The sequence below is a fragment of the Culicoides brevitarsis genome, chromosome 1, assembly GCF_036172545.1.
Source record: "Culicoides brevitarsis isolate CSIRO-B50_1 chromosome 1, AGI_CSIRO_Cbre_v1, whole genome shotgun sequence".
Classification (NCBI taxonomy): Eukaryota; Metazoa; Arthropoda; class Insecta; order Diptera; family Ceratopogonidae; genus Culicoides; species Culicoides brevitarsis.
Window position 1 is genome coordinate 31,156,083 of NC_087085.1, and position 28,000 is coordinate 31,184,082.

At 27.2% G+C, this 28,000-nt stretch overlaps 1 protein-coding gene across 3 annotated transcripts; it reads right to left on the minus strand.

Annotated features, from left to right (window-relative positions):
- Positions 1–27,891, minus strand: LOC134827450 (alpha-actinin, sarcomeric). 3 transcript variants are annotated; one of them, XM_063840086.1, is made up of 11 exons: positions 27,691–27,890; positions 6,181–6,342; positions 5,337–5,591; positions 5,123–5,276; positions 4,940–5,025; positions 4,632–4,709; positions 4,438–4,530; positions 1,934–3,268; positions 1,063–1,392; positions 435–519; positions 1–372 (listed from the first exon to the last, which is right to left on the minus strand). In XM_063840086.1, exons 1-11 carry the CDS (start codon positions 27,793–27,795, stop codon positions 299–301), a joined length of 2,757 nt encoding a protein of 918 aa, XP_063696156.1. In that variant the 5' UTR covers positions 27,796–27,890; the 3' UTR covers positions 1–298. The 3 variants fall into 3 exon arrangements, with proteins under 3 accessions (XP_063696156.1, XP_063696154.1, XP_063696155.1); XM_063840084.1 differs by lacking the exon at positions 4,940–5,025 and having other exon boundaries at positions 2–372; positions 4,632–4,717; positions 27,691–27,891; XM_063840085.1 differs by lacking the exon at positions 4,632–4,709 and having other exon boundaries at positions 2–372; positions 27,691–27,891.
- Positions 27,892–28,000: the final 109 nt, after the last annotated feature.

Here is a 28,000-nt window from a genome sequence, read left to right on the forward strand (position 1 = left end):
GGCGATTTTTTTCAATTTCTGATTTTTTTTTCTACACAATATTTAATATAATTATATGATAAAATAAATAAGATTTTTTTAAATTTATTTTTTTTATATAAAACAAAAAGAAGAAGAAGAAAGTTAAGATATGTAAATATTTTTTTATTTATTTTTGTGACAATTTGGAGATTTGATAGAAGAAGAGTGAGTGTGTGGACTGAATTTCGTGCGCGGGGGGAAAATATTTATTTATTAAAAAATTATTTTGTAATAAAATTTAATATTCCTCTCTTTTCTTTATATAATTTTCATTTTTTTACAAATCACTTTCACCATAAAGGGCTGTACTGAAGGACATGTAGTCCAAAGCGCCGGGTACTGCTCCAGGGCCTAAAAAGAGAAAAAAATTACATTAATTTCTGAGCGATTTGTGAAGAATAAAAATAAATTACCTTTGAATGGTGGCATTCTTTGGATACAATATTCAGCCTGGTCTGGTGGTAATTCGCGACGAAGCTCATCAGGAAGAATGTATGGCTGTAAAAAAATTAAAATAATTACGATAAATATTTTTTAATAAATAATAATGTTAAAATTAATTTTAAAAAAATAATTTGAAAGTAAATTAAACATTTTTTATATTTTGTAAAATAGCAAAATTCTTCAAAACCTAAAATTTAAAAACATTTTTTTAACTTAATATTTTGTTATCAATTTAACATTTTCTAAAAATTTTCAAATAATAATTAAAAAATAAAATTAATAATATTTATTTAATTATTTTTTAAAATTTAATTTAAATTCTTCTATAAAAATTTGAATAAAATTAATTAAATTATTTTTTATTAAATTTTTATTTTTATTTTTTAAAAAATTTTAAATTTTTATAAAAAATTTAAATAATTTAATTTTTAAATATTAATTAATTTAAAAAAATTAAAAAAATTTAATTAAGTTAAAATTCTTATAAAAATAAAATTTTTAAATTTATTTGATATAAATAAATATCTTTAAAATAATTTTATTTTTTTTCTATAAAAAATTTAAAACTAAAATTTTAATAAAAATCCAAAATTTTACCTTATCTGAAGCCAAAATTCTGAATGAGTCGATAACTTGTTCAGCGGTATCTGTGTCGGTGCTTTCGCGTGTCATGAAATCGAGGAAGGCATCGAATAAGATGTATCCAGTCGAGTTGGGATCTACAACGGCGAGAATACGTTGGAAGTCGAGTTCGCCTTGGCGATCCTTGCCGATCGAGTAGCCCAAGGAAACGAGGCACGACTTGAGTTCTTCGGGTGTCAAGCGACCTGTGCGGTTCTTGTCAAAGTGATTGAAGCTTGATCGGAACTCGTTGAGTTGCTCTTGTGTGATGCCCTTCGAGTCACGTGTCAAGATTTGATTTTCGAGCTGAAATAAATTATGAAAAAAATTTAAGTAAATTTTTTTTTTATTTTTTAAGTGAAAAAAAATTTGAGTTAGTTTTTAATTTTTTACATTTTTAGAGAAAAACATTTTTTAATTGTTTTTTTTTTATTTTTTCGTGAAAAAAAACTATTGCGTCTGAATTGTGTTGTTTTTTGAGAGAAAAAAAATTTTAATGAATTTCTAATTTTTTTTTTAGAAATTTTTTTATTTTTTAAGAGGAAAAAAAATTATTAAAATTAATTTTGAATTTTTTAAATGAAAAAAAGGTTTTTTGAGTAAATTTTAAATTTTTTTTAGATGAAAGAAAATATTTTGTCAATTTTTTTTTTTTTTTTTGTTTTTTGAGAGAAAAAATATTTTTGAGTAGAATTTTCATTTTTTTTTGTTGTGAAAAGAAAAGTTTTGAAAGAAAAAATTTTTATTAATGTTTTTTGAGAGCAAAAAAAATTTTTCTGATTAAATTTTAAATTTTTGGATGAAAAAAATTTTTAATTTTAATTTTTTGTGGAAAAATAAAATTTACCTCATTGATATTTCTGTTGATTGAGGTGAGCAATTGTTCCCATCCAACGCGCAATGTCTCCATTGTGTAGTTGGTGTAACGATTCTCGAAGATCATGCTCTCTTGCACAGCTTGATGGATCTTCTCCAAGTCCTCGATATTTGGTTTGTAGGCGTAGACAGCTTGTTCGTACTCCTTAAGACGCAACAATTGCTCCTCCAACGAGCCCTGAATGGACATGCCGATCGCAGTAACGGCATCCATTTGTCTCTCGATCCACGGACCAACGTTGTTTGCCTTTTCGGCGAATTGGCGACGCAACATCTCGTTGTTTTGCTGTTTGCGCAACTCGCTGGCAAGCGTATTGTCGCGTTGCGGGACTAGAGTACGAACGTCGGACCATTTGCGCGTAAGATCGGCAGCGGTGAGTGTCGTGTAGGGATTTTCCAAGCCGCCGGGAATCTTTTGCGTTTGCACGATGCTCTCGACTTCGCGCACCAAACCGACAATCAAGTTGAATTCCTTGTCGGCTTCGCCCAATGTCGCCTTGAATTGCTCGTGCGCCGTCATGAGACCCTGAATTTCCTCCATGGTGTGCACGATGAACATGTCGACCAAATCTTCGCGAGCGCCATCGAGCCAATTGTTGAAGGGAGCGGCACGTTTTGCAAATTCCAAATGCAAAATGTCGATTTTCTCCAAGACGCGTTCCGCTTCGTCCAAGGCTTGGCGACGACGTTGCGTCAAGGCGCCGAGACGATCCCATTGGTCGCAGATGCGTTGGCAACGCGAATTGACCGAGACGCAATCGTGATATTCGAGCGTGTTGAGTTCTTGGGCAATTGCGGCAATTTGTTCGACACGATCTTGATGCGCCGCCAAGTCGCTTTCGAAGGCTTCGTGCTTCTTTTTCAGCGCCTTGAGTTCGTTGAGTTTGCAGCTGCGGAAATCTTGCGATTGCAACATTTCTTCTTTGCCGCGAGTCCAGTCCTCGTGCGTGTCGGACTTGTGCTTGAACTTTTGTGCCAAGTGCTCCAAGCGCTCCAAACGCATCGTTTCGGCGAGCAGCCATTCCTCGAAGGCCTTTTCGGCGTGTTCCAAGCCCTTCCAGGCGTTGCCGATGTCGGAAACGGTCTTGCCCTCGGTCGGCATGTAAGCGGGACGGTTCGAGAGACGCAACTTCGTTTGGAGCGTGTTGAAGTTCGTTTCGAGCTTCGCCTTTTGCTCGACACGTGGAGGCTTGTGCTTGCGACGGTACGTGCGGTACTCCTCCAATTTCTTCTGGACGCCAGCCAAGGTGCTGTCTGTTTGACGAGATGCCAACCAAGGCATTGTGCGACGAATCCATTCAAGGAGCTGAAATTAAAAAAAATTGTTAGAAGTGTTTTTTAAATAAAATCAAAAAAATTTTGTACGATCGTTTCTTCAAAGAAAAAAAATTCTTAAATTTTATGATATTTTAATATTTTCCTTTATAAATTAGATATTCGAGATCAAATCTTTTTTTTTGTTTTTTTAATTAAATTTTAAAATAAAAAATGCTAATTTTAAAACGAAATAAAAAATTAATTTTAATTAAACATTAAATTTTTTTAAATGAAATATAAAATTTTTATTTTCAAAATTTAATTTAATTTTTGAAAATTATTTTTTCAATATTAAATTTTTTTCAAATTTTTATTTGTCCCAAAACCTTTTTTTTTTGACAAAATGGGGGGGGGCAACATAAAAAAAAATAAAATTGGAAATAACTTTCATAAAAATGAAAAGTTTTAAAAAATTTTTCATTAATCAATTTTTAGTTTTGTTTAAAAATATTTAAATTTTAAAAATTGATATAAGTTTTTTCTAAATTCATTTTTAAAAAAAAAAATAAAAAAAAATTTTAAATTATTTAATGATTTTATTTCCAAAAAATTAAATAAAAATTTTGTAAAAATATTTTTCAATAAAAATTTTTAAAAAAATAATAAACGATTAAAAAATTTTTAAAAATTCCTTGAAAAATTATGAAAATACCAAAAAATTATTTTGGAAAATTATTATTTTTTTTTATTTATTCTCGACTTTTGAAATATTGGGAAAAAAAAAAAAAAATTGGAAATAAAAAAAAAAATTCAAAATTTTTGTCTAATTTTTATTGAATTTTTTATTAAATAAAAATTATAAACTTAGAAAAAATTTAATTAAATTTTGAAAAAAATTTAAATAATTTTTAAAAATTAAACTAAGCTTAATAGTTCAAAAAAATTATTGAAAAGATTATTTTTTTTATAATTAAAAAAAAATTAATTAAATTTGGGCTAATTTTGAACTGATTTTTAAATAAAAATAATTAAATTTTTAAATAAAATAAATATTTGGTTTGATATTTTTATTCACATTGAAAAAAGCAAAAAAAAAATAATTTTTGGAAAAGAATTTTTAATTTTTCACAAAAATTTCTAATTAAAAATTTTATTTTATTTTAAGAAATCGACAAAATTCGACAAAAAAATCAAATATTTATAAAAAAAAATACTTACATCACTGGCAAGTCGCTCATATTCCTCCATAAGACGTTCATTTTCTTGGTTCACCTTCAACACTTTGCAGATGCGGTTTGCTGCAGTTTCAGCCTAAAAGTATGCAATCAACATTAGTCCATAAAATCTTCATTAAATCACACAACGACAGAAAAAAATCTCTTAAAAAACATTGAAAAAGCATTAAAACAGACCTTTTGGCTACTACTGAAGCAGTGGTAGTAGGAAGACACATACGTCATAATTGCTCTCTCGTCCGGCATTGCGGTGTTCTGTAGATCTGTTTTAAGTGGGTTGTGTTATTTGCACATTTTAGGAAGCATGAAAAGAAAAACACTCAACGCATAAGTTAGAGCCAATAATTTTTTTTGTTATTTTTTTTCGCGAAATTTCCTGAAAATTTAAATTTTTTCATGCAAAATCGGATTTTTTTGGTTAAAAAGCGGCGAACACTCAAAAAACAAACTGTCACGGGGGAAAAACACTCGATTTTGTAGCGAACCTGTTGAGCGCCTTGGAAAGCGTGGTAATAGCATGACACGTAGGTCATGATAGCACGTTCATCCGGCTTTGGAGTGTTGATCAAATCTAATCAAAATTTGGTTTTTAATCTCGGTTTCGACGTGAATTGGCGATTTTTGATGAAATTTTGTTAAAAAATGAAAAAAATTGGAGGAAAACTTACCATCAGGGTCCAACATTCTTGGAATATCAAGATATTTCTCAGCAACATCAAAGGCAGTGTTGAGATTTTCCAATGGATTATCTTTGGAGAGTTTTGAGTAGTCAATCAAGTCTGGTCTATGACGATGAATCAATGCACAGAAAGCAAGACCATCCTAAAAATTTATAAAATTTTGTCATAAATTTAATTTTTCAGTTAAAAATTTTAAAATTACCTTGAAACTGAGATGGAAGTTTTGTACGTTGACATTCTTGTATGGAGCTGTCTTACGTTGGCACCATAACAAGAGACCCTCCTTGGCGGTCATTTCTTCAACGGAAATATCTTGGATGGCAAAACGAAGGATAATGGTCCAGATCATGCCGAGAGTCATCTTTAAGTTGCCATCGACAATTTCCTCAGCACCAATTGACACCAATTTTACACCTTTCGATGCAATGTAGTCAAGGGCTTTGTTGACATTTGCAATCTAAAATAAAAAATTAATAGTTTTATTCAATTAATTATTTTAAAAATAATTGTTAAATTATTAGGTATGATTAATTTTTTATTATTATTTTTATTTTTTTTATGAAATTTAAAAAAATTATTTTATTTAAAAAAATTAATTTAAATCAATATTTATTTATATTTATTATTTATATTTATTATTACAATATTTATATTTATTTCAATAAAATGAATAAATAAAAATAATATTTTAATAAAAAATTAATTCAATGAATAAAAAAATATTTTGATTTTTAAATAATTAATATCATAAAAATAATTGGATATTTTTTTTCATTTTTGTATTAAAATTAAATTATTGTATTAAATTTTAATTAATTTTTTTAAATTATTTTTTTTTAATTATTAATTATTTTTTTTTTAATTGTTAATTAATTTTATTTTAAAATTAAAATTTTATTAATTTAATTTAATTTATTTAAATTAATTAATTAAAAATTTAATTGACTATCATTTATTTTTTAATTAAAAATAAATTTTTTAAATTAGTTTATAAAAATTTAAAAAAAATTAATTAAAATAATTTTTCGAATAAAAAAAATACAAACCTTGTGGAAACGCATCTTGCCACGGTCTGGCTTTGGTAGTGTCTCGCCGGAAATGACTTCCAACAAAAGCATAAGTTTGAGTCCATTACGAAAATCATCCTCAATACTATCAATTGCAGTACCAGCTTTACGTAAGTGACTGTTGCACCAAGCAGTAAATGTCTGAAACGAACAAAAAAACACAAAAAATTAATAAATCATTTTTTTTTTTCAAAACGATCAAAGTTCAGGAAATGCACTTTGCAAGGTCAACTAATAAATCTCTCTCTAAAAACTCTTGTTGTAAACTACATTTTAATCAAAATGTACTAAAAACGCCCCAACATCGCATATTTCATGCATCAACAATTTTCTCAAGCCTTTTACTTTTTTTTTTTTTTGCAACAAAAACAAGCTAATTTTAATTTCAGTTTTACATGAAGTAAAAACTGCAACGCCGTTTTTTTTTTGTCAGACTCACATTTCAATTATTCCATACTTTAGTTTACATTAGAAAGATAACGACCCACGTTCAAGAAAGGGCGGACAGTTGTACGGTATTTATTAGGGTGCTGCACGAAAAGACATTGAAGTGAAAAAATAGCGAAAAATGTTGAGTCTAATAAGTATTGGATAGAAAACAATCAAAGCGAACAAAGCAAGAAAAAAATATTTTAATTCACTCCTTTCACTTTTCATGGAATTTTTTCTGCGCAGTGTTTTAATATGTGTGATAATTTCTGTAATTTGCATCTTATTAATTGTTTGTTTATGTTTTTTTTAAAGGTAAATAGCTTGTCGACAATAGGAAGGTTGCGTTTGTAATTGGATTGAACTCGGGGATGAACTTTGGATTGTTTGTTAAGTAAGAGAAATAGTTTTAAAATATATTTTTAATTTAAATTAAATTTATTTTTAATTTTAAATTTAATCAATTTTCGATAAAAAAAATATTTATTTAATAAAAATAAAAAAAAACATAAAAATAATATTTTTATTTTTCAGATATTAACTTTTTATTTAAAAAAATTGTTTTAATATTTATCTTTTTTTTATTATAAAATTTCTAATTTTATTTATTTAATTAATTTAATATTTTATTAAAATATTTTTTTTTAATTTAATAATTTTCGTAAAAAAAAAATAAAAATTTTAAAAAATTAAAAAAATAAATTTAAATTAAAAAAAATATTTTTATTTTTCAGATATTAATTTTTTATTTAAAAATATATTTTAATTTTAATATTTATTTTTTTTATAAAATTTCTACTTTTATTTATTTAATAAATTTAATATTTTATTAAAATATTTTATTTAATATTTTATTTAATTAATTTTATTAAAAAAATAATATTAATTAATTATAATAATATTTTATTTTTTTTAATAATTTTTTTGGTTTTATTCTATAAATTATTTTCAGAATTTAATATTTTTTTTAAATAGAAAAACATCTATGATCTATAAAAAAATATAATTTATTTTTTCAGAAATTATTTTTTTATTTTAATTTGTTTATTTTAATAAATTAATAAAAATAAAATTTTAACTTCTTTAATTTAATTCTTTTCTATTTTTTATAAATTTATATTTTTTTAAAACAGAAATAATTAATTTAACAAAATTTATATAAAAAAATGTAAATAAAATTATAATTAGTTAAAATCATTTTTTATTTCAGTCAAAAATGTTTGAAAAGGAATGCAAAATGCATTAAAAACATTTCTTTGAACTAAAATAATATCGCAACCCGACACCGACGACATAAAAATATTCCAAGTACTCACACGTTTGCTCTACTTTCCATACTTTTATTCCACTTTTTTAACTTCTACTGCCTTTTAACGCCTTCCTCGTCATATTCGATCATAATCTTCATACAAGACATTCATCTTCATTAACTGTCGTTTACTTCAAGTTCACTTCAAGCAAAAAAGGGTCACTTAATATTTCCCCCTTTAAAAGTTCCTGCACAATGTCACTCGTCTTCTCGTATTGCAAAATTGCATAATCAATAATAATAATACGAACAACAATTGAATTTAATCCAGAACACACAAGAAACCGGTTTCGCTCACCTCTTCATTGTTGTTCGTTCGCCAAGCGGTAATGCAACTAGAATTTGCTAAAAACGCAAACCACACACTTTATAAACACAAATAAAATGCATTTCCATGCGATTTGGCGCAAGTAGTGACTAGTGTGTATGTAAAATATTAAAAAAGGGAATGAAAATCGCACGAAAGAGATAGCAGAACAAAAAATGCAAGTCTAAAGTATTTTTTCTTTACGTAAGAGATCGATTCGACATTTCTGACCTTATTTGTTGTACTAACAAGGCAACAGCAACAAATGCATAAATTAATTGTATGACGATTAAAAATGGAATTGAAATCGATGAAAGAGTAGTTATTGATTAATTAAAGAAGAAAAAAAGAGGAAAAAACACACCTTGATAAAAAATTTCTTTCTTCGATTTCTAAGTTGGCTCAAAAATAAGTCCAAGTCGCGTTGAATTAGTACCGATTAGGTAACAACATGTGATGTGGTGCCTGACTGGTTTCAGCAAAACCACAATCGTCTGGATTGAATTCTCTCGGTGTCGCAATGTTGTTTATGGATTTAGAAATGTCTCAACTATTCATTGGTCAATTTGTTAACAACAATGTCTCGTATTGTATTTCATATTTATTTTTCATTTGTAGACCATGTAAATGTCAATTGTTGAATTCGAATTCATGTTTTGCGCATTTAAATAGAGATTAAAAGAATTTGGAGCAAATTAAGAAGTGAAGTAAATGACAAAGATTGGAGTTGTTAGAAAAATATTTTTTATTGAAACTCAAAATAAATAAATTTTGATATAAAAAAATTAATTAAAAAAAAATATTTTTGGCTACAAAATTTGAGGTAGAGACTCAAAAAGCCTCAGAAATAAATTTAAAAATATTTTTAAACGAAAAAAGATTTTTTTCGTAATTTTTTAAATATTTCCCCCTTAAAATTTTGGGGAGGGATTGATTTTGTAGTGCATGTTGCCTACTTTTCGGAGTAAAAATTTAATAAAAATTTTATTTTTTTAATAAATAATTTTTAATTTTTTTTATACCTAATTATACTTTTATTTATTATTTTTATTTTTGAAATAAATAAATCAAAATTAATAAAATTAAAATAAATTAAATTAAATTAAACTAATTAATTAAATTATTTTTTTAAAATTAATTTTAATAAAATTTAATTAATTTTTTTAATTTTTAAATTAAATTAATTTTTGGCTCTAAAAAGTATGCAATTTACATCACAAAATCAATCCCTCCCCTTAAAAAATTTGGGGGGAATATCTAAAAATCACTCAAATTACACTGGAATAATTTTTCAAACTCATGTTGACCTAAATAAAAATATTCTTTAAAACAACATGACTCTATTTCATAAAAAAGAAAACAAAACAGAAGATCATGTTCCCTCGTAAAACAGTTTTTATGACATTTTTGTTTAATCACTTATTTGCATTCCTTCTTTCATCGAAATGAAACTTCATTTCAAAACAACTTCACTCAGATTTATTTATTATTTCTGTTTGTTGACATTTTTGTCATCATTTTATTTATTTTTTTTTACGCTCACTGATTAATATTAATTGTTTTAAATCTTTTTGAATTGCGGCGTAGGTGACTTGATACATCCATAAAAATAAAGACAATTGACGTGAAATTATGTGATTTTGTGTCGAAAAAAAAATTTACCGGATATCTCTTTGTGTCTAGACTACTTAAGCGTGTCAAGTGCGACCGGAGGTAAAAAATTAAAGTGCAAGAGAGAGATAAAAAAACAAACGAAAAATGGAACCTGAATGACTTTTGAAGAGATAAAAAAATTATTTTTATTTTTAATGTTTAAATGTAAATTTTTTTATGACTTTTCTATGATCATTCTTTGTAAGACCGAACACATAATGCAACTGTAACTGCAACAAACTAATATTTTATTTTTTTACGATTTCTCATAAAACAAAAAATTTCTTATGATTTTTTAAAAAGATTTCGAGCGACATTCCATTTAAAAAAAAATATATGCTTTACGAATGTTGTTTGAAGAGATAAGTAAGCAACGGGAGTCTTGCTGCCGGCTTATCATAGTAAAATCCATTAAACATAAAAGCAGATTAATTTAATTTTAATGGTCAGAATCAGCGCATGCATCTCAAAAGTGTCAGTTGCGGTGATAAATAATAATTAGTCGCACTTTTCTCTACGCATGATCATTATTATTTATTGTTGCAGTAAAAAAAAAGAGCAACAACGACAATGTAAGAGCATAATAATGAAAATTGTGCATCATTTAATTTGCATGCTCTTGTAATAGATGTTCATTACTGCTTTATTGCTCTTTGTTTGTCGGCTAAAAGCGTAAAAAAATATTAATTAAAATTTTAAAATTTTCCCCTTGAAATTTTTTAGGGGAGGGATTGATTTTGTAATGCAAATTGCATACTTTTTAGAGCAAAAAAAAATTTATTTAAAAGTTAAAATTTAAAAAATTAATTAAATTAAAAAAAAAAAATAATTAAAAAAATTTTAAATTTAAAAAATAAATTAAATTAATTTTAAATAAATTTATTTATTAATTTTGATTTATTTAAAAAATAAAGGGGAGGGTTTAAAATTGCATAGTTTTTAGAACAAAAAATTAAATTAATTAAAAAAATAATAATTAAATAAATTTTAAAAATTAATAAAAATAATTTTAAAAGATTTTTTAAATTAAATTAAATTAAATTTTAAAAAAAATGTAATAAATTCTAAAAAATAACTAAAAAAAATAATAAATGTGATAAAAAATTTAAATTTAAATTAATTTTATTAAAAAAATGTAAAAAATCAAATGAAACCTTACTCTCATACCTTCAACAGTCGTGAAATATTAGTATTAACTTTTCTCAAACGCACCATCTTTCCTTAGCACCTTATTTAATTAACAGATAATACCTCACTAAACAACGATCGTCACGAAAAATTAATAAAAACATCATTCGAATGCGATATTTCAACTGAAATGCAACAAAAAAAACTTGGCTGGCACATAATTAGCCGTCATCGTCGTTCAAAAATGATGCTTTTGTTCCATTTATTCATTCAATTTAAAAAAAAATCTTTTTACATCTTTGTTACAGAATTGAGTGACGGGACCTAAAGACCCCTAAGATGTTGTAAAAAATAATTTTCCATTAAAAAAAATTTAAATACAAAAAAAAAATAAAAAAAAAAATAATTTTTTAAAAAATTAAAAAAAAATTGAGATCCGCAGCTCTTTTCACATCCGCCAAATGTGACTCACATTGATGACTAATTATTTAAAAAGTAAATTTAAAACAGATACAATAAATATCAACAAACATTCCATAACGAACGCGAGACATGTGATGGTCGATGCAGCCCTCCTCCCTTTGAATTCTATTTTTGATGACCTCAGTCATCATCGCTGAAAATTTATTTTATTTTTTTTTTCGCTCTTGCACATTACGAGAAATAGACCGGAGATAAGTTTATAAATAAATACAAGAAAAAAAATTAAAATATTTTAAAATAATTGAAAGTGTGGGAGAATTTTTGCTTTTCTAGTAAATAAAATTTTCTGCAAAAAAAATTAATAAAATTAATTTTTTATTTATTTTTTTTTATTTAAATTTATTAGCTTGTCTAAATCAAACTGGATTCCTCATAAAATATCATAAAAAAAATATTTTATTCTTCCAGGTGTGACTTTAGATGTCAATCAACAAACAAGCGACAAGGCGACGACTCTTTTCTAATTTTTTATTCTATTTTTATTCATGTGGAAATTTATAACATAAGTTACGTTAACGAGAGACTCAATAAAATCATAATTAATTATTATAAAGTATCATTTTATTTTTTTTTTTTCAGAAATAGAAATAAATAAAATAAACCGGAATCTCTGACAAAATAATTGACTCACTAAACTTGATCTAGAAATATTGTCTGTTTATTTATTTTTAAAGCAAGAAGAAGAAGTTGCAATATTTTATCATTTTATGCTTTCAAGAAAAATTCCGTAAATGGAGGATCGTTGCTGATGGAAGAATTTTAATGATGACTTTTAGAAAAAAAAAATACATTTTTTATGATAAATACTTTAAGAAAAATTGTCAGTCAGTGAAAATCGGACAGAAATTCTAAGTAGCGAAGAAATGAGTGATTAATGATGTTGCACAACTCAAGCGCTGCGAAGTGAAGTTTGACTTGATTAATTAATTAATTAACAAAAAATTAACGACTCGATTTATTTACAAGAAATTTAATCTCGAGTGATGATCAATTTTTTAATAAATAAATCAATTAATTAATTTATTAAAAAATTACAAAAAATTGTCAGAGCAAAAAAATCACTTAAAAAACTATTAAACTACCATATCAGTGCAACAACTATTTTTTTTTGTTAATTGAATCAAAACACAATTTTTATGTGGTACAAGATACGCGTTTTCAATTTGATTAAAATCTAACTAAAAAACTGTAAATGATGCCCATATAAAGATAGCAATCTCTCATTTATTATCATTATTTATTATTTTTTTCTCTTTCGAGATTCTTTTTATTTTATTTACTTATCTTGATAGACAAATAAGTAACTGCCCAGCCAACTTATTTATTGTTCGAGTGACTCTCGAGCTCAATGTGGATTTTATCTCGTCGTTTATTGTTATTATTTTATGATTATTACTTTACAATGAATTTATTTAGATTAGGCATGCATTTACGACTTTTCTCTCGGATGCAGTTTCTGAAGCAGCAGCACCGAACGAGACAACAACACGGAATACGTCGTAAATTTTAGAATTATTGCTAAAATAATAATACTTTGTTGGCTTTTTTGACATTTTGAAAAAATAAATTAATTTTGTATGAAATTAAATGTCTGTCTGTATCAAAAATTTCACTGAAAAATTTACAAAAAAAATATAATAAATAGTTTTTTATTTTTTAAATAGTTTAAAAAATTCAAGATTCAATAAAAAATTTAAAAAATATTAAATTATATTAATTAAAATCAATTAATTAATTATTAAGAAAAATTAATAAATTTAAAATATTTTCATTTTTATTGATTCTTGAAATTTTTAAATTATTTAAAAAAATAAAAAAAAATCATATATTTTTTTTGTACATTTTTGAGTAAATATTTTCATGAATTTTTTTTTATTTCATTTTTTTTTATTTTTTATTTATTTTTTATTTATTTATTTTTTATTTATTTTATTTTTTTTTTTTTTTTTTGAATAATAAATAAAAAAATTGAATTTTTTCAAATAATTTAAAAATTTTAAGATTTAATAATTAATTAGCTAATTATTAAAAAATAGTAAAAATTAATTACTTAATAAAATATTTTTTAATAATAAAAATATTTTTTTTTTGTTTATTATATTTATTTTTATTTCATTTTATTATTTTTTTTAAAGATTTTTCCTGATAATATAATTAAAATTTTAATTTTTTTGTAAAAATTAAAATTAAAAATTTAAAAAAATTAAAAACCGTAAGAAATTATAGTAAAAAAATATAATTTAAAATTTTATAAATATTTTTTAAAAAAAAAATATAAAACTTAAACTAAATACACTTAAGCCCTTTAATTCACTTCAACTTTTACAAAATCCCACGTTATGTGTGAGATGAACCATTTCCAAGTGGTCACGTTTTAAATTTATCTCCTTCACCATAACACAAAAATCGATCGAGTGCTTTTATTTTACGATCATCGCAAGTTCATTCCGCATCATGCAAAGGTCAATCATCTCTTTGCGAGGTAATTTCATTAAATCATAAACAAATCCATAAACAAACAACTGAATAGAAATTTGCGCAACTGATCAAATTACGAAGCAACTTTCATTGATTCACATGGCAAGTTAGATGTCCAAAACTTTACAGTAATGTACATTAATTGCGTCTCATATGTGGAATTCAATATGTTAACGGAATTAATTTATGCATTGACGATGGTTATCGCTCGATAGTGAAATGATGTCCAGATGATGTCAACTGCAACTTACGCAGTTGAAAACTAGTTGCGGGAGAAATTCCATGTCTGGCTGCGGTTTTAATGATAGATTTGATTCAATAAAAAAATATCAATTTTTGCGGGAAAATGCGGAACGTGCGGAATTATTGGTAATTTATGATAATTATTTATGATTTATTACCACTTTGTAGAACTAGAAATTTAATATCAGTTCGAACAAGTTGCAAGAAAATCTCGTAAAAGAAATATTTTATGAGGAATAATAAGCGATTAAACAAATATCGAGAAGGAAAAAGAGAAGAAGAAGAGTTCATGTGAATTTTATTCACTTTTGCTTCAATGGAAATTTTACTGTGAACTTCTGCAAAGCCTTCGAGTCACACGCAATGAAAAGAAAAAATATTATCAATTTCACGTAGCGTTTCACGTAATCATCAATTCGATACGAAACCGGTAACGAACTGAATTCATTGTCATTGCCAGCAAGCAGGTTTATTATTTTTTTTTTGCAGATGCTGTAATAGTAACGTTATTGGCATTAGGAATGTATCTGCTTAGTTTCATGATGAGATAAGAAGTCAGTTGAAGGTTTAGTGAAGAGACTCATGAGGCAAAAGAAATCAATATCAATTGATCTAAAGTTATGAAAATGAGTTTGAAATTAGAATCAAGGATTTGTTCATTTTTCAAAGTCTTCAGAAGATCTTATCTGGTAAGTAGAAAATAATTTTAACTACTGAGAACCAAAAATTTTAAATATGTATTTTTTTAGAAACCCTTATTTCATAATTTGACCTTGATTTGACCTCTTATGGTTTTTAAGATGTTTTAAATACATAAAATTGGTTCAATACTTTAAAAAAAGTGTCTAAAGATTTTATCTATGTAGACTTAGAATGCTCTGCTGAAGAAAATTAAAACTATAGGATACTTTAGGTAAGTTCATGATACTAAATTGACATAAAATAAAATATTTCTTCTTACTAATAATTTCTTTTCTTACACAAAGCGATCTTAGAGATACTGATGAATCAAATACAAAGATCGATAGACAGTTCAACCAGGTAAGTATCGAAATTAAAAATTGATGTAACTTCCACGTTGCTAAAAATTAAATATTGGAGATTCAAATCAACAATTTCAAGGAAAGTATCATCAGTACAAAATCACGAATCAAACAAACCTCAAGTAAGAATCATACTGGAATCTGCTTCTGAGTTCTATCCCTCTTAAACGGAGTAATTTTGACCTCAATTTCCAAAGCCTTTTTTCTTCTTATCTCTTCACTTCAAACTTGCAACATTGTCACTCTCCCCAAACCAATCATTATCCATTAATATTCAATCATCACCATACTCTAAATAACCCACAATTTATTGCCAACTTGCCAACCAGATGACAGATTAGTAATAGATCCATCATCATTACACGTTTTGTGGACAATAATAGCACAAATTATTCACCTACAAAGCTACATGTTTATTACATTGATCAATCTAATCACCTTTCGATACAAAATAATACCTGAACGACAATGAGCAATATAATAATCATAATAATAAAAAGAGCAATCGATTACCACAGATTGACACATGTTGCGACTTTTTTTTTCATATTGTCCGACTTTGGAGAATAAAAATAATTTCTCCGCGCGGAAACAAAATCAGATCAACATCCATATAAGAGCATTACGTAAAAGAAAGAAAAAGATAAAGCAAAGAAGATCATTATTGGAACCGGTAAACACCATAAGAAAGAAAGAAAGATGATGCTTATTATTATTATATAAAAAAATGTAAATAATAAGAGCAATAATAATAATAGTAAATGATGATCGTAGTAACATACATATTATAATCGATCGTGTATTTAGTGTAAAAAAAAGAAGATGAGGAAAAAAATGTTTCAAAAGATGGACGTGGAACGAGAAGAAACTACAACAATTTTTACAACAAACAACAAGATGACTTGTTTTGATCAACTTTTTTTTTCTTCTCTGGCTCTTTCCATGTACATTTCGTGTTAAAAATGTATCGTTGTCTCTCGCATGCATTTTAATATGTATCGAGTTTACCTTGGCCTGACATTACAGTTATTCTTTCATTTCTTTCTTTCTGCTTCTCCTTTCTTGCGCGTTTTGTTGTTTTGCTCTTGTTCGATACTGAAACTTCTTTCTTTCGTCTTCTGCAAAGGTGTTCGAACTGCATTTAAATGTCAGATTGTTTTCTTTTCTGCTCTTGAAATGCTTTACGTTTTATGTCGGGTAAATGTATATCGAGGCAGATGCAAAGTAAAAATATGTTTCAGATTTTATCCTGAAAAAAATTTCTAATTTAATTGTTCAAGAGGATCAAAAAAGCTTAAAGATGTTCTTAACCTTCACTCAAAATAATGAGAATCTTTTCAACAACTTCATTTAGAGCTTAATAGGATTTTTATAAAGTTACTCTTTTTCGATTGGATATTAAAGTGATAGTCAATAAGTTTTTGTACAGAAAAGATACGATATTTCGTTAAAAAAAACTTATGCGAATTTTATTATTGTAACCAAATTAAAACGTGTCAGTTTTCATCAAAGTCTAAAGTTGCTTTAGTCTTGTCATAACAGTAGATCCTCCTACTGAGATTAATTATTTTAAGCGGCTCACAAACGAAACACTTTTCCTAATTGCTTCAACCTTAATGTAAAAATAATACTACCAACCAGGTAATGGGATCTCGTGCCATGCGTTAAACAGTAGCAATTATGCTCTGATTCTAGCTTTTATTTCTTTTTAATTTTTTTCTCTTTATTTTTTGAATAATGTATCAGTTACGATTAAATTTATTCCCGTTTTATTTTTTTTTATTCACGTCAACTTTTTCTTCTCGCAACTTTGTTTCAGAAACATATGAACAACTTGATGGAATCGATAAAAAAAATAATAATAATACATAATTAAACTAAGATATCTCAACATTGTAGATTCTTGTTTAATCCGGTGTTCTGTTCGATCAGTCGTTCGGTGTATGCAATCAACTGTAAACACTTTGGTATGACGGGAATGTATGATACATAAATTTATGGTGAGATGCTATCACATTAGAGATTAATCTAACAATTAATAATGTACCTCCCTTCTACATGGTAGCGAATTATTTGGACAGTTAAGTCATTAAGATCGCATCTTTAACTAACTTGCTACTATTTGCTTGAGGAAACTTTCACTACTAGAAGAGTCTCTTTGTGTCTCCATCTCTCGAGGGAAAGCATGACCCGCGGGATCGGCTTTAAACTTCTCAACTATTTCACATCGTGAGTATTAAAAAAAACTTAATATGGTCATAAAATTAAAATGTGCATTTTTATGACTTAATCTCAAGACGACGGCGTGCTACTGTTTGAACCCAAGTTCAGCTGATAATTAATTAAATTTATGCAAAGAAGATTATGAAGTTAGTGGTAAATCATGTTTTGCTTAACTTTTAATGAGACATTAAGATAAGTATCAGCTACAAATGGCACATGAGAGCGGTAATCTTTTTCTAAAATTGAATTCAATGTCAAGTCAATATGAAAGAGGAAAGTCATCATCGATCATCTTCGGTAAAAATAACCGCTAAGTAAACCTGTGATAAATTTTGATCAAAGAATGCATTGAATCATCAACAGTAATAGAGAATTAATAGAAATAAATCAATAGGATTGATGTCATTTCTATTAAAGGTTAATAGAGAAATTTATTTCTATTTGAAAATTCTGATTCATTATTTTTCTTTAAGCTTTGAAGAATGGAAAAAATCGTTAATCTTTATCTATTTAGGTCTAATAACAGATAAAAGATTAGAAGCAGTTCAAAAAGGAATCTAGAGTTTAGACTTCAGTCCATAAAAAAGCTGATATGGCTTCTAAATCAAATCCTGAGGTCAAAATAGCTTCAAACCGGGATTCATGAACAAAAGTCATCTACTGTCAACAACTTGTAAGTATTACATTTTATCATCTTCTATGTGATGCGCTTGTATCGATAGATCAATCAACAAGCTTATTAAGCGAATAAATTAATAAAATAACCAGAAATGCATCACTATAGACAGCAACTTCTAGAAGAAATATTTTTACAGACATGACTAAAAAGAAACGTCCGAACGTCGATAACAATACTCGTCAGATTCTTTCTTTCATTCTTTTCATTAAATCATTTACAAAAGGAGACATTCCAGTCATGATCATCACTTTACTAATCATAATCGATAACGTTTAAAAAGCATTCCTTTTAGTTTAAAAAAAACTTGCCGCTCAAGGTGACTTTTTTAATATCTTTTTAAAAGTATAATGGAAGCGTCGACTAATTGTTTTCAATTTCGTCGATAGATGAAATTCGGATGGGAAAATATTCGTTCATTGTTTAAAGAGAAATACTAGTTGAATCGTGCTTTTTATTACATACAATTGATTGTTTCTGTTATGAGAACCTATTTTTTTACACACACGCAAATTACCAGCGAAATGATGTTTAGAGGCGTTTACTTGGGTTTTAAAATATTGTTAATTGTAACATTTTTTTTCCAACACACATCATTGAATGAATTTCAATGAGACGAGATTCCGCCAAGGTTACTTTCACTTCAGCACCTTTTAAATGCCTTCGAATTCAATTCGAATTGTTAGCGATCAATGCACTCACTCTTGACTTGAGAGAATTGACAAGCGATGATTTACAAAGTTTGATATCAAGTTTTCTTTACATTTTTGCTGTTTTATTTACATTTAATGATATATTTTATTCTTGTTTTTATTAACAGTTAAGAACATATTCTTTTACGGTGTTTTACAAAACAGGTTGGATAATCAACTTGCCACGCCAATCCACGCAATTATTGCACATTATCAAGTGACTGAGCGCATTATGACCCAATTTGAGATTTATTGCCGTTTTAATGAATTCGAACAGAGAATTTGACACTTCAGAGGTTCAATGCTGCGATAAGGCAAATATTATTCCAGACTTTTTCTTTAGCAAGTTAAAGAAAAAATGTTGTGAATTTGTAAGGTAAATAAATATTTAATTATCATCGTTCACACTTTACCAAGCGAAAGAAAAATATCAATAGGGTCTGTAAATGGCTACTAACTTTACTTTACTTTCAGGATTTAGTTTGAACGAAGAGTTTCAGTTGAATATCTTTTAGATTAAGAAAATTTTTCTTGATGATCAAAACTAAAGTCTTGAAATACTTAAAGAAGCAGCTGAAGAAAACCTTAAGAAAAAGTTTTGGTAAAAATTGGATCTCAACTTGAAGAACATGAATCAACTTCGTCTAAGATATCAACGGAATTGCTCTCAGGGCAACCAAAATTAATTACTTTTTAATCCAAACCAAGCAATTTTAGGTACAGGGTCAAAAACATAAGTAAGAATATTGCAATGAAAAAACTTTTGAATCTTGAATGAATACATTCATGACATTCGGAGCCAGAGGCTCGAGAAAAACAACCAAATCCATATTTCAAAATTTTTTACCTGTTTTTGGCATGAGTCACCAGTTTGTCAACAACTTTTGTACAAAAACATCGTTATTTTAAAATTTCAGCAGCCAAGAATTATTATACAATTCCATCCACGAAAAAATATTTACAAACAAACACAACCTTTAAATAGATGACCTTAAGCCAAATTCTTAGTCATTCAAGACGAAAATATTTTCAAATGACGAGAAAATGTGAATTGCATAAATAAATTGCAAAACAAAAGTAAAAACTTGGGAAACGTTCGTCGTTGATGTCTACTTGTACTTGAGCGGATGGACGGAAAGGAACGTCAAATGACCAATGATCTATACACGAAACATTGTAACAAATTATTTATTTTTATCGCGTATTCACTCATCCACTGTATGAGATGTGAGAGCGAAAATGTTGTTGATAACGAGAGAAAATCTCTGTTTGAGCGAAAATTTCCGTACGTACCGCGCGAGAAATCTTTCTTCTTTTACTTTACAAAATACAATGAGCATCATCATCATCATCACACACAAAAAAGAAAAATTACTTTATTTTTTTGGCTCTTCACGGCATCGAATTACACGCAGCCAAAAATGGATTCGCGAGTGTGAGTGTGTGCGTTGCGCGACGTGCCGAGTAGCTGTGATGATGTCCGGTCATTTGTACTTTCGATGCACATTTAACAACAACAGCGATTCATTTAATTTATTCGATCATTAACTTTTTCTGCAAAAACGAAGAAAAAAATAAATATTTATTGGTTTGGAAATGACATCTTAAGTGAATTGCGGGACGAAAGTGCATTAACAATGAAAAAGGTGAGCTACCGAAGATTGATCTTGACAATGATTGTCAACGAACGCAGATTTATTTGTTTGTTTAATATCGAGCGCGTGTATGCTATTTACCTCACATTTATTGGATGGATAAGAGACGAGCGAAATCTGAAGTTGAGTAAATAAATAAAAATAAAATTTATTATGACGGGGATCTTCTCGTTTATGTGAGGTATAATTGAATTAACGACGAAGGCGAAACGAGGTAACTGAACTTAGAGCTTAGAAGGGGCTTACGGCAAGTCCGTTTATGGCAACTAAACGTAAAAAAACGCAGAAAAAGTGATTTAATTAATCGTGAGTCAGTTAAAAAGCCATAAATTTGCAATTAGCATTAATAAATTCCTTGTGAATCTTGACACCGTACGCAAAAGCTGGCGGCAAACAAACTCGCCTGTCTCTCGCTTTTTCTCCTTTGTGAATGATGTGTTAATCAAGCGATATTTTTCTTACATGACTCCAATTAGATCTGCATTTAAACATGCGCCTACTTAATTTATATTTCCTATCTTCACTTTTTGTTCTACTTTTTTTTCGTATTTAAATTTACATTATCTCGCAGTTTCTTCGGAGTAACATTGTTCTAATTAAATGATCTTTTTTTTTATCAGATCCGCAATTGTTGTGGCAATGAACCTACTGCACAAAGATGCACAGAGACAAAAACTACACACGACAATTTTATGATAACAATCATTTAATTAAATATTCAACAAACAATAAGCCAACAAATCAAGGGCATATACCGGTCTGTATGGCGAGCAAATATGCGGCAAAAACATTTACCTACCAAACATTCGAAAAAAAAGACAAAAGGAAAATGAGAGAAGTGATTGACCGCATCATATTTATTCATCAAGTGTCATCAAAGTGATTACTTTATTGTTGTCGCAACTTTGAGAGAGGAACATGACAATATTTCCAACTTTTTTTTTTGTTTTTGTTCGAACACGTTTTTTTTCATTTCAATGCTTCAGACAGATCCAGACTAGACTGAAAAAAAACCGTGTGAATCTTGTCGCTTCAATGCCCTCGCGGTGCAATATGTTTTCGCAGCTTTTGGGCGAATTAAAATTATGCATTCCGCTCAATTAGCATTACGTTATTAAGTTCCGTTTTAATTGGCATGTTTTTGCAGTGATGCGTGCCGTGTAGTTGGAAAAAAACAAGAAGACAACTATTTCATGGTTTTTGGTACTTTTGATGAAATTGCATGGCACGCGATTTATGTTTTTGAATTTTTTTTCGCATGAAAGAGAGAGAAGGAGAGACTGCGAAATGCGTGGGAAATATTGAAAATTGAATATTTATACTTTAAAATGTATTTGCAATGAGAGAGAGGGAAATCGAAAAACAGTCATACACGATTTTTGTGAGGTGAGACTTTTGTTAGATGATTTGTGTCAATAACGAGAGCGCATTTTATCAAATAGGTTACTTCTCTAATAATTTCTTTCATAAAATATTTTTACAAATCGTATTTCTTTTTGGTAATGCAAATACAGGATTAGTTTGATTGGTAAGATTATTTTTCTGGTAAGATCTGATCGCTTCTAATGTTACCAGATCCTCTTAGGTAGGCGAAGTTCAAATCTATGAATATCCTCTTTAACTGACCTGCTACGTTTGCCAATAGTTTTCTTTTTAAACAGTTTCAAAGCTTGAATGGAAGATTTTGTTTTGGTTGTCAAGTACTCAAAGTTGTTGGTTTGATTTTGTAAGGAGTTGGCGAAAGGGAGAAGGGAGGAGACAAACCGTCACCTTTACGATGTAATTTCTAATCCAAAGGTCGCGGGTTTGAATTCCGCAAGGGATGCCAAATTTATAAGGTTTCAAAAGGAATTTTTATTAATTTACGTTAATTTATTTATTCACAATTTATTTCTTGAATCTTCTTCATAGCTCGAATGATCTAACCAAAGTGACCTTTACGGTGACGATCTGTCTCGTCCCTTCTCCCTTTCTCCAACTTCTTACAATTTGATTCATTGAATGTATCTCTGAAGCTGATGTTAAGCTTATGTCACTTCTAATGAATATCAACGTACATCGGACATAATTTGACGTCGGGTGGGTGAGATTCCTTTCACAATTTACAGGTAAATGTTGAAGTAACAGCTTATGACATTTGGAAGTCTTAGAATATTTGGCTCATTGTTTTTGTATTTCTGTTTGAACTGAGCTTAATGATGAAAAAGGCAGAAGGATTGAATGCTCTTTTTTATCAACTCCGTGTCTTAAATTTTTGTTTTGCTTTCTGAAAAAAGGCTTTCTCTGGAAGTTTAACTCTCAATCCACTGCTTCGACTTAGATTTGACAAGATTATACTTGACTTCATTTTGCTTTATTCAGATATTTTACATTTACTTTTTTCACAATTATTTTTTTTGATATTTGTACTAAGATCAAACAGACAGACACATTTTGTCCATTTAACACCAATTCTATCACATAATGTCCCTTGATCTCTAACACGTCTACGATAAATTCATCAAAACCTCTTCAACGTTAATTCACGACATTAACATTCCTCTATCCAAACATTAATAAATAATTGCGATAATTAAAACTAAACTGCATGTTCTTATTCTTATGGATGAATGAAAGTATGAATCACCCAACAAATTTATAACAAGTTTATTACAAGGTGCAGGGCACCAAACAAAAAAAAAATCCGCAATATAATTATTATTACGAAAATATTCTAATTTTAACGCGTCGTAAAGTTAATAAATTCAAGTGCTACATGTACTAAATTACCACGACAACCTGCTGAATTAAAAATAAGTTGCATAATTTTGGCAAATGATCAAACTTTTTTCGTGCTTTACTTTTTGGAATGAGCAAAAATATTTTTCGGGTAATAATTTCAACAAGTTGCATTGACAATTTTTCATCATCATCACACAGACGAAAAAAAATCATGTCAATCACATTTTTAATTTATCGTTTCTGCCATCGATGAGTAACCAATGAGGCATGTCATCGTACTATTTTTCGATTTATTTTTATTTTTTTTTCGGGAGATAATGGACAATTGTTCAATTGAAAAAAAACTACTGATTAAAAGCAGAAAAGAATCAATTATGATTGTTGTCAAAATAATAAATTATAAAAAAAATAACAAGGTAAAAAATTCCTTTGTGACCTATTATTATTTATTTAATATTATTATGTGTCGTCGTAGTAATAATGGGAGGTGATCTTCATCACCTCGACACATATAAAATTTTTACATATTTTTTTTTTCAAAAGTATGTGAGAATAAAATGTGACCTAGAAATGTAATTCTGTCACAAATCGTTTAAAAATTTGTCTCTTAGGAAAATTTTTAAAAAGTAATATATCATTCAAGCGGCAACATAATTTTAACTAATAACAATTAAAGTTACGTAGGCGACAAGGACATTAACCAGAGGGCCAATCACCGCCGTTAACTAGTAAAAGTATAAACAATAGTAAATAAACAAAAAAAAATAATTTGAAACGACTCAGACTTGGAACGATTTAATTTCACATTTGTGTAAACAACTGTACAATTCTTATCTCATCTTGTAAGTTTTTCATTTATTTAACGCCGTGCATTGTGTAACTTTTAATTTTCAGTTTTTTTTTTTCGTTAAAAAAAGATCAATCAAGCAATTTAAATCGTTTTAGAGGCAAAAAATAGTTTATTTATAAAACATAAGCAACATATGTAAAGATATTGATGGAATTGAGATTGAGTGCGATTACATCATTGATATTTTAGAAAAAAATGTTACAGACCTAAATTCATTTCAGACCAGAAATGAAAAAAAAAATATGCAAAAAAAAATTAGTCATAAATTTAAAAAAGAAACTAAACAGAATATGGATCAAATTATGTTTTCAAATCTTTTAAGTGGTCATCAAATTTCCATTTGTCTTGAATTTCCGTTGAGGAAATTTTTTTAAAAGGTTTGAGTCATCAAAAAAAATTAAAAAAGTCGCGACATTTTTTTTTTATTTTATTATTTTTTTTTAATCAAAAACAAAACAAGTAACGACCTTGACTTGAATGAAAGTAGCTTCCATGATAAAAAAAAAATAAATATTTAAATAATTATAACATTAAACATTTTTTTATCACTTTTTACGAACGTGAGCCCAATTTTAATGGCTTTTTCAAGACATGCTTGAATCAGATTTCGTATAAAATTCTCATTAAAAATCCGTTACTGGTCTAATGATGAATGATCTCAGACCGTTTTTAGACAGAATTTAAGAAATTTTCAAACATAAAACATTATTTCGACATAAGAATTTGATTTTCTAGACAAAATTTTGTTCGAACGAAGACTTGTACCGTATGAATTCTAAAATTTTTCGTTAAATATTTATTTAAACAACGAATGTTTTTCACGCTAACTGCTTGAAAAAATATTTTTAAAATATTTGTTTTAATTTTTTTTTCTACTAGAATTTCTTTTCTAATGTGTCAATAGAAGATATTTTTTAGCGGAAAGACGTTCCAAAAATGAATGTTAAATAAATACAATACTTTGTTCAAAAGACAATTTTTCAAGTCGCATAAACGATCGATTGTGTTTCGCTTGAATTATGCGAAAACGTTGAAAAAAACATCAACAGCTGTTGGATTTTACCACACAATTCACAAGCTAATAATTAGATCAAGAACCTTTAAAACGTGCAAAAATTTTAATTGATGGTCCATCGTTCGTCTTGTGGAAAGACAAAACAACGTTGGTAGAATGTCACTTTTTTTTTGTTCTGCGTTAACAACTTTGATTATGTCTCATTATCTTTAATTTCTTTTTATTTTTATTTTTAATGCTTTTGATGACGGAGACGGCAAGTAGTCGCCTCTCCAGCGTGCACACGGGCATACAGTTATTTATAAATAAATATGTTTTTCTTGAAACATGACACACAATAATTATCCAAAAATAAACCAAAAAGTCGCACACAGAACCTGAAATGAAACCTGTTCGTTCATTAATATTTATTATGTATCAAAAAAAAAAAAAATAAATAAATAAAACGTTTTTAACAACAAAAAAAGTCGCCCAGCTACTTGACAAAAAAACGCCGTCAATTAAATTTATGAATGGAAATTAGAACAAATTGTGAGGCATGTCAAACACCTTTCGTAGCTGCTGCTAGATTGATCGTGATTCATGACCCAAAAAATCATGACGTACTGAAAATCATCTGATTGATCAGGTGGCAGAGCAATGACCTGTCGGGTGAAAAATTGCACTTTTTATGACCTTGAAAAGTGAATTTCTAGCGATTTTTCTAGCGAATTTTCACTTTCTTGTAATTTTTTATTTATTTTGTAGAAAATTGCATTTAGTCAAGTAAAATGTCAAAATGCATAACGACAATTAATGACAGCAATTAATTATCTAAGACAGCAAAGAGTTTGATAAATCCATAAAAAACGCAGACAACGACGACATAATTTGCAATTAAAATATGAAAATTTAACAAATTATTGACATTTCCTTTTCATTACAACGAACCAGTTTTAAATAAATAAAAAAAATAAGGAGAGATATTATGACATGACAAATTGCATGTAAATTAATTATTTTTGATTTTAACACGTTTTGAAAGAAAAGTGCGTGCATTGATCGGTAATAAATAAATTAATAAAAACTAAATAACTTATCATGAAAAATTGCACTTTTAAATAATTTTCAATGTTTTTTTATTTAAAAAAAAATAATAATAATAATAATTTCAATAAAAGTAAATTTTATTTTTTTTACATCAAATTTTTGTTTTAATAAATTTAAATTAAATATTTTTTTTTTTAAATAAAAGAACATTCAAAATTATTAATAATTAAATAAATTATTTAAATAAATAATTTAAATATTTTTTTTAATAATTTAAATTAATTAATTATAAAAATAAACTCTTTTAATTATTTTTTATATTATTAATTTAAAAAAAAATAATAAAAAAAATTAAAAAAAAAAATAAATCAATAAAAAATAAAATTTATTTATAATTTTAAAAAATACTCCTTCGAGAAATTGCATTTTTCAACCATTAATTTTATTTTAAAATAATATTTTTTTTTTAATTTTGATATTTTTTCTTTAAAATATTTATTATGTTTTTAAATATTCAGACAAAACAAAAATAAATTGATCAATCATGAAAAAATATAAAAAATTGCATTTTTATGAAAAAATAAATACAAAAATGTGACTTTTAATAAAATTAATTTTTTTTATTCATCAAATAAAAGAATTAAAATGTAACTCGATACAAAGTTGTCAGCATTTTTTTTATAGAAGAAAAAAATAATAAAAACTGAATTATTAAAATTAGTTACACGACTTGACTTGACTTGACGATTTGAAAATTCAACTCATATTTTAAACAAAAAAAAATTGTTTAAATAAACAACTTTTTTTCTTCTTCAGCCTCGGGGGCCGAATTTATATTTTTAATGACAGTGTCTGGTAGTGCGTATGACGTCCAAACATTTTAAATATTTTTTTATGATCGAATTTTTTTTGTTCACATATTGGATTGTATCAATTTGTCTATAAGAATGTTTGATTATAACAAATTTTTTTTTGTCGTGTAACTTTTTATTTTATTATTTCGACAAAAGTCTTTTTTTTTCGTTTCGACAAGAACATTAATTCTCGGTAGTTGTAGTCTGAACAATTCGTGATATAATCAGGGCATTTCAAATCTATTTTTATCGAGTGTTTTTCGAATATTTGTCACTTTATGCCGCCACATTGAGTGACTAACAGATGTGTTCAGGTCGGAGTGAAAATGTGAAGTTTAAAGTGAAAGGGGTTGCGCATTGCAAAAAAAAGGTCAAGTTTAAAAACGGAAATTTTTTTCAAGCCTTTAGAATTTTTTAAAAAGACATTTTTTTATCAATTTTATTATTTTTTGATTGATTTAATTGACCTCAAAGACCTTAAATTTTATTACTTAAAATCATTTTTTAATAAAAATCGGAAACATTTTCAGAAACGGGGTCATTATCACAAAATTTTAACTCGACTTGAAAATCCCTGTTCGCTCGAAGAAAAAAAAATTACGCACACAATCTATTTTCCGACGACATTTCACTCTGACGAGTGTCTCAAAAAAACACATTCACACAAAAAAAAAATATTTTCACGTATTAGAGTCACTTACCTTCTTTTGCTGCTTTTCCCATGCAGGATCTAGGAGCCCTTCGCGCTCCCACTCTTCCTCCTGCTCCATGTAGTCCTGTTCGTAGCTATTGCCGTTTTCGTACATTTTGAAGGCTCCTTTCGTGTCCTTTCTTGTGTTAGTTCAAAAAATATATAATTCCTTACTCCGCTAATTTATTTTTCGTTCGATTTATTTAGAGCACTAAAAATATACGTAAATAATTTTTTTTATTTTAATTTAATTTTTTTTATTTATTTAAAAATAATTTTTTTGCAATAAAAAAAAATTAAATAAAAATTTTTTGTTGAAG

Excerpts from the sequence above, each read along its gene's own strand:
- LOC134827450 (XM_063840086.1), bottom strand. The coding sequence starts at position 27,795 with ATGTACGAAAACGGCAATAGCTACGAACAGGACTACATGGAGCAGGAG. Across the intron at positions 5,277-5,336 it reads ACTTCCATCTCAGTTTCAAG|GATGGTCTTGCTTTCTGTGC; the intron begins GTAATTTTAAAA and ends ATAAATTTTTAG. Across the intron at positions 520-1,062 it reads GAATTTTGGCTTCAGATAAG|CCATACATTCTTCCTGATGA; the intron begins GTAAAATTTTGG and ends ATTTTTTTACAG.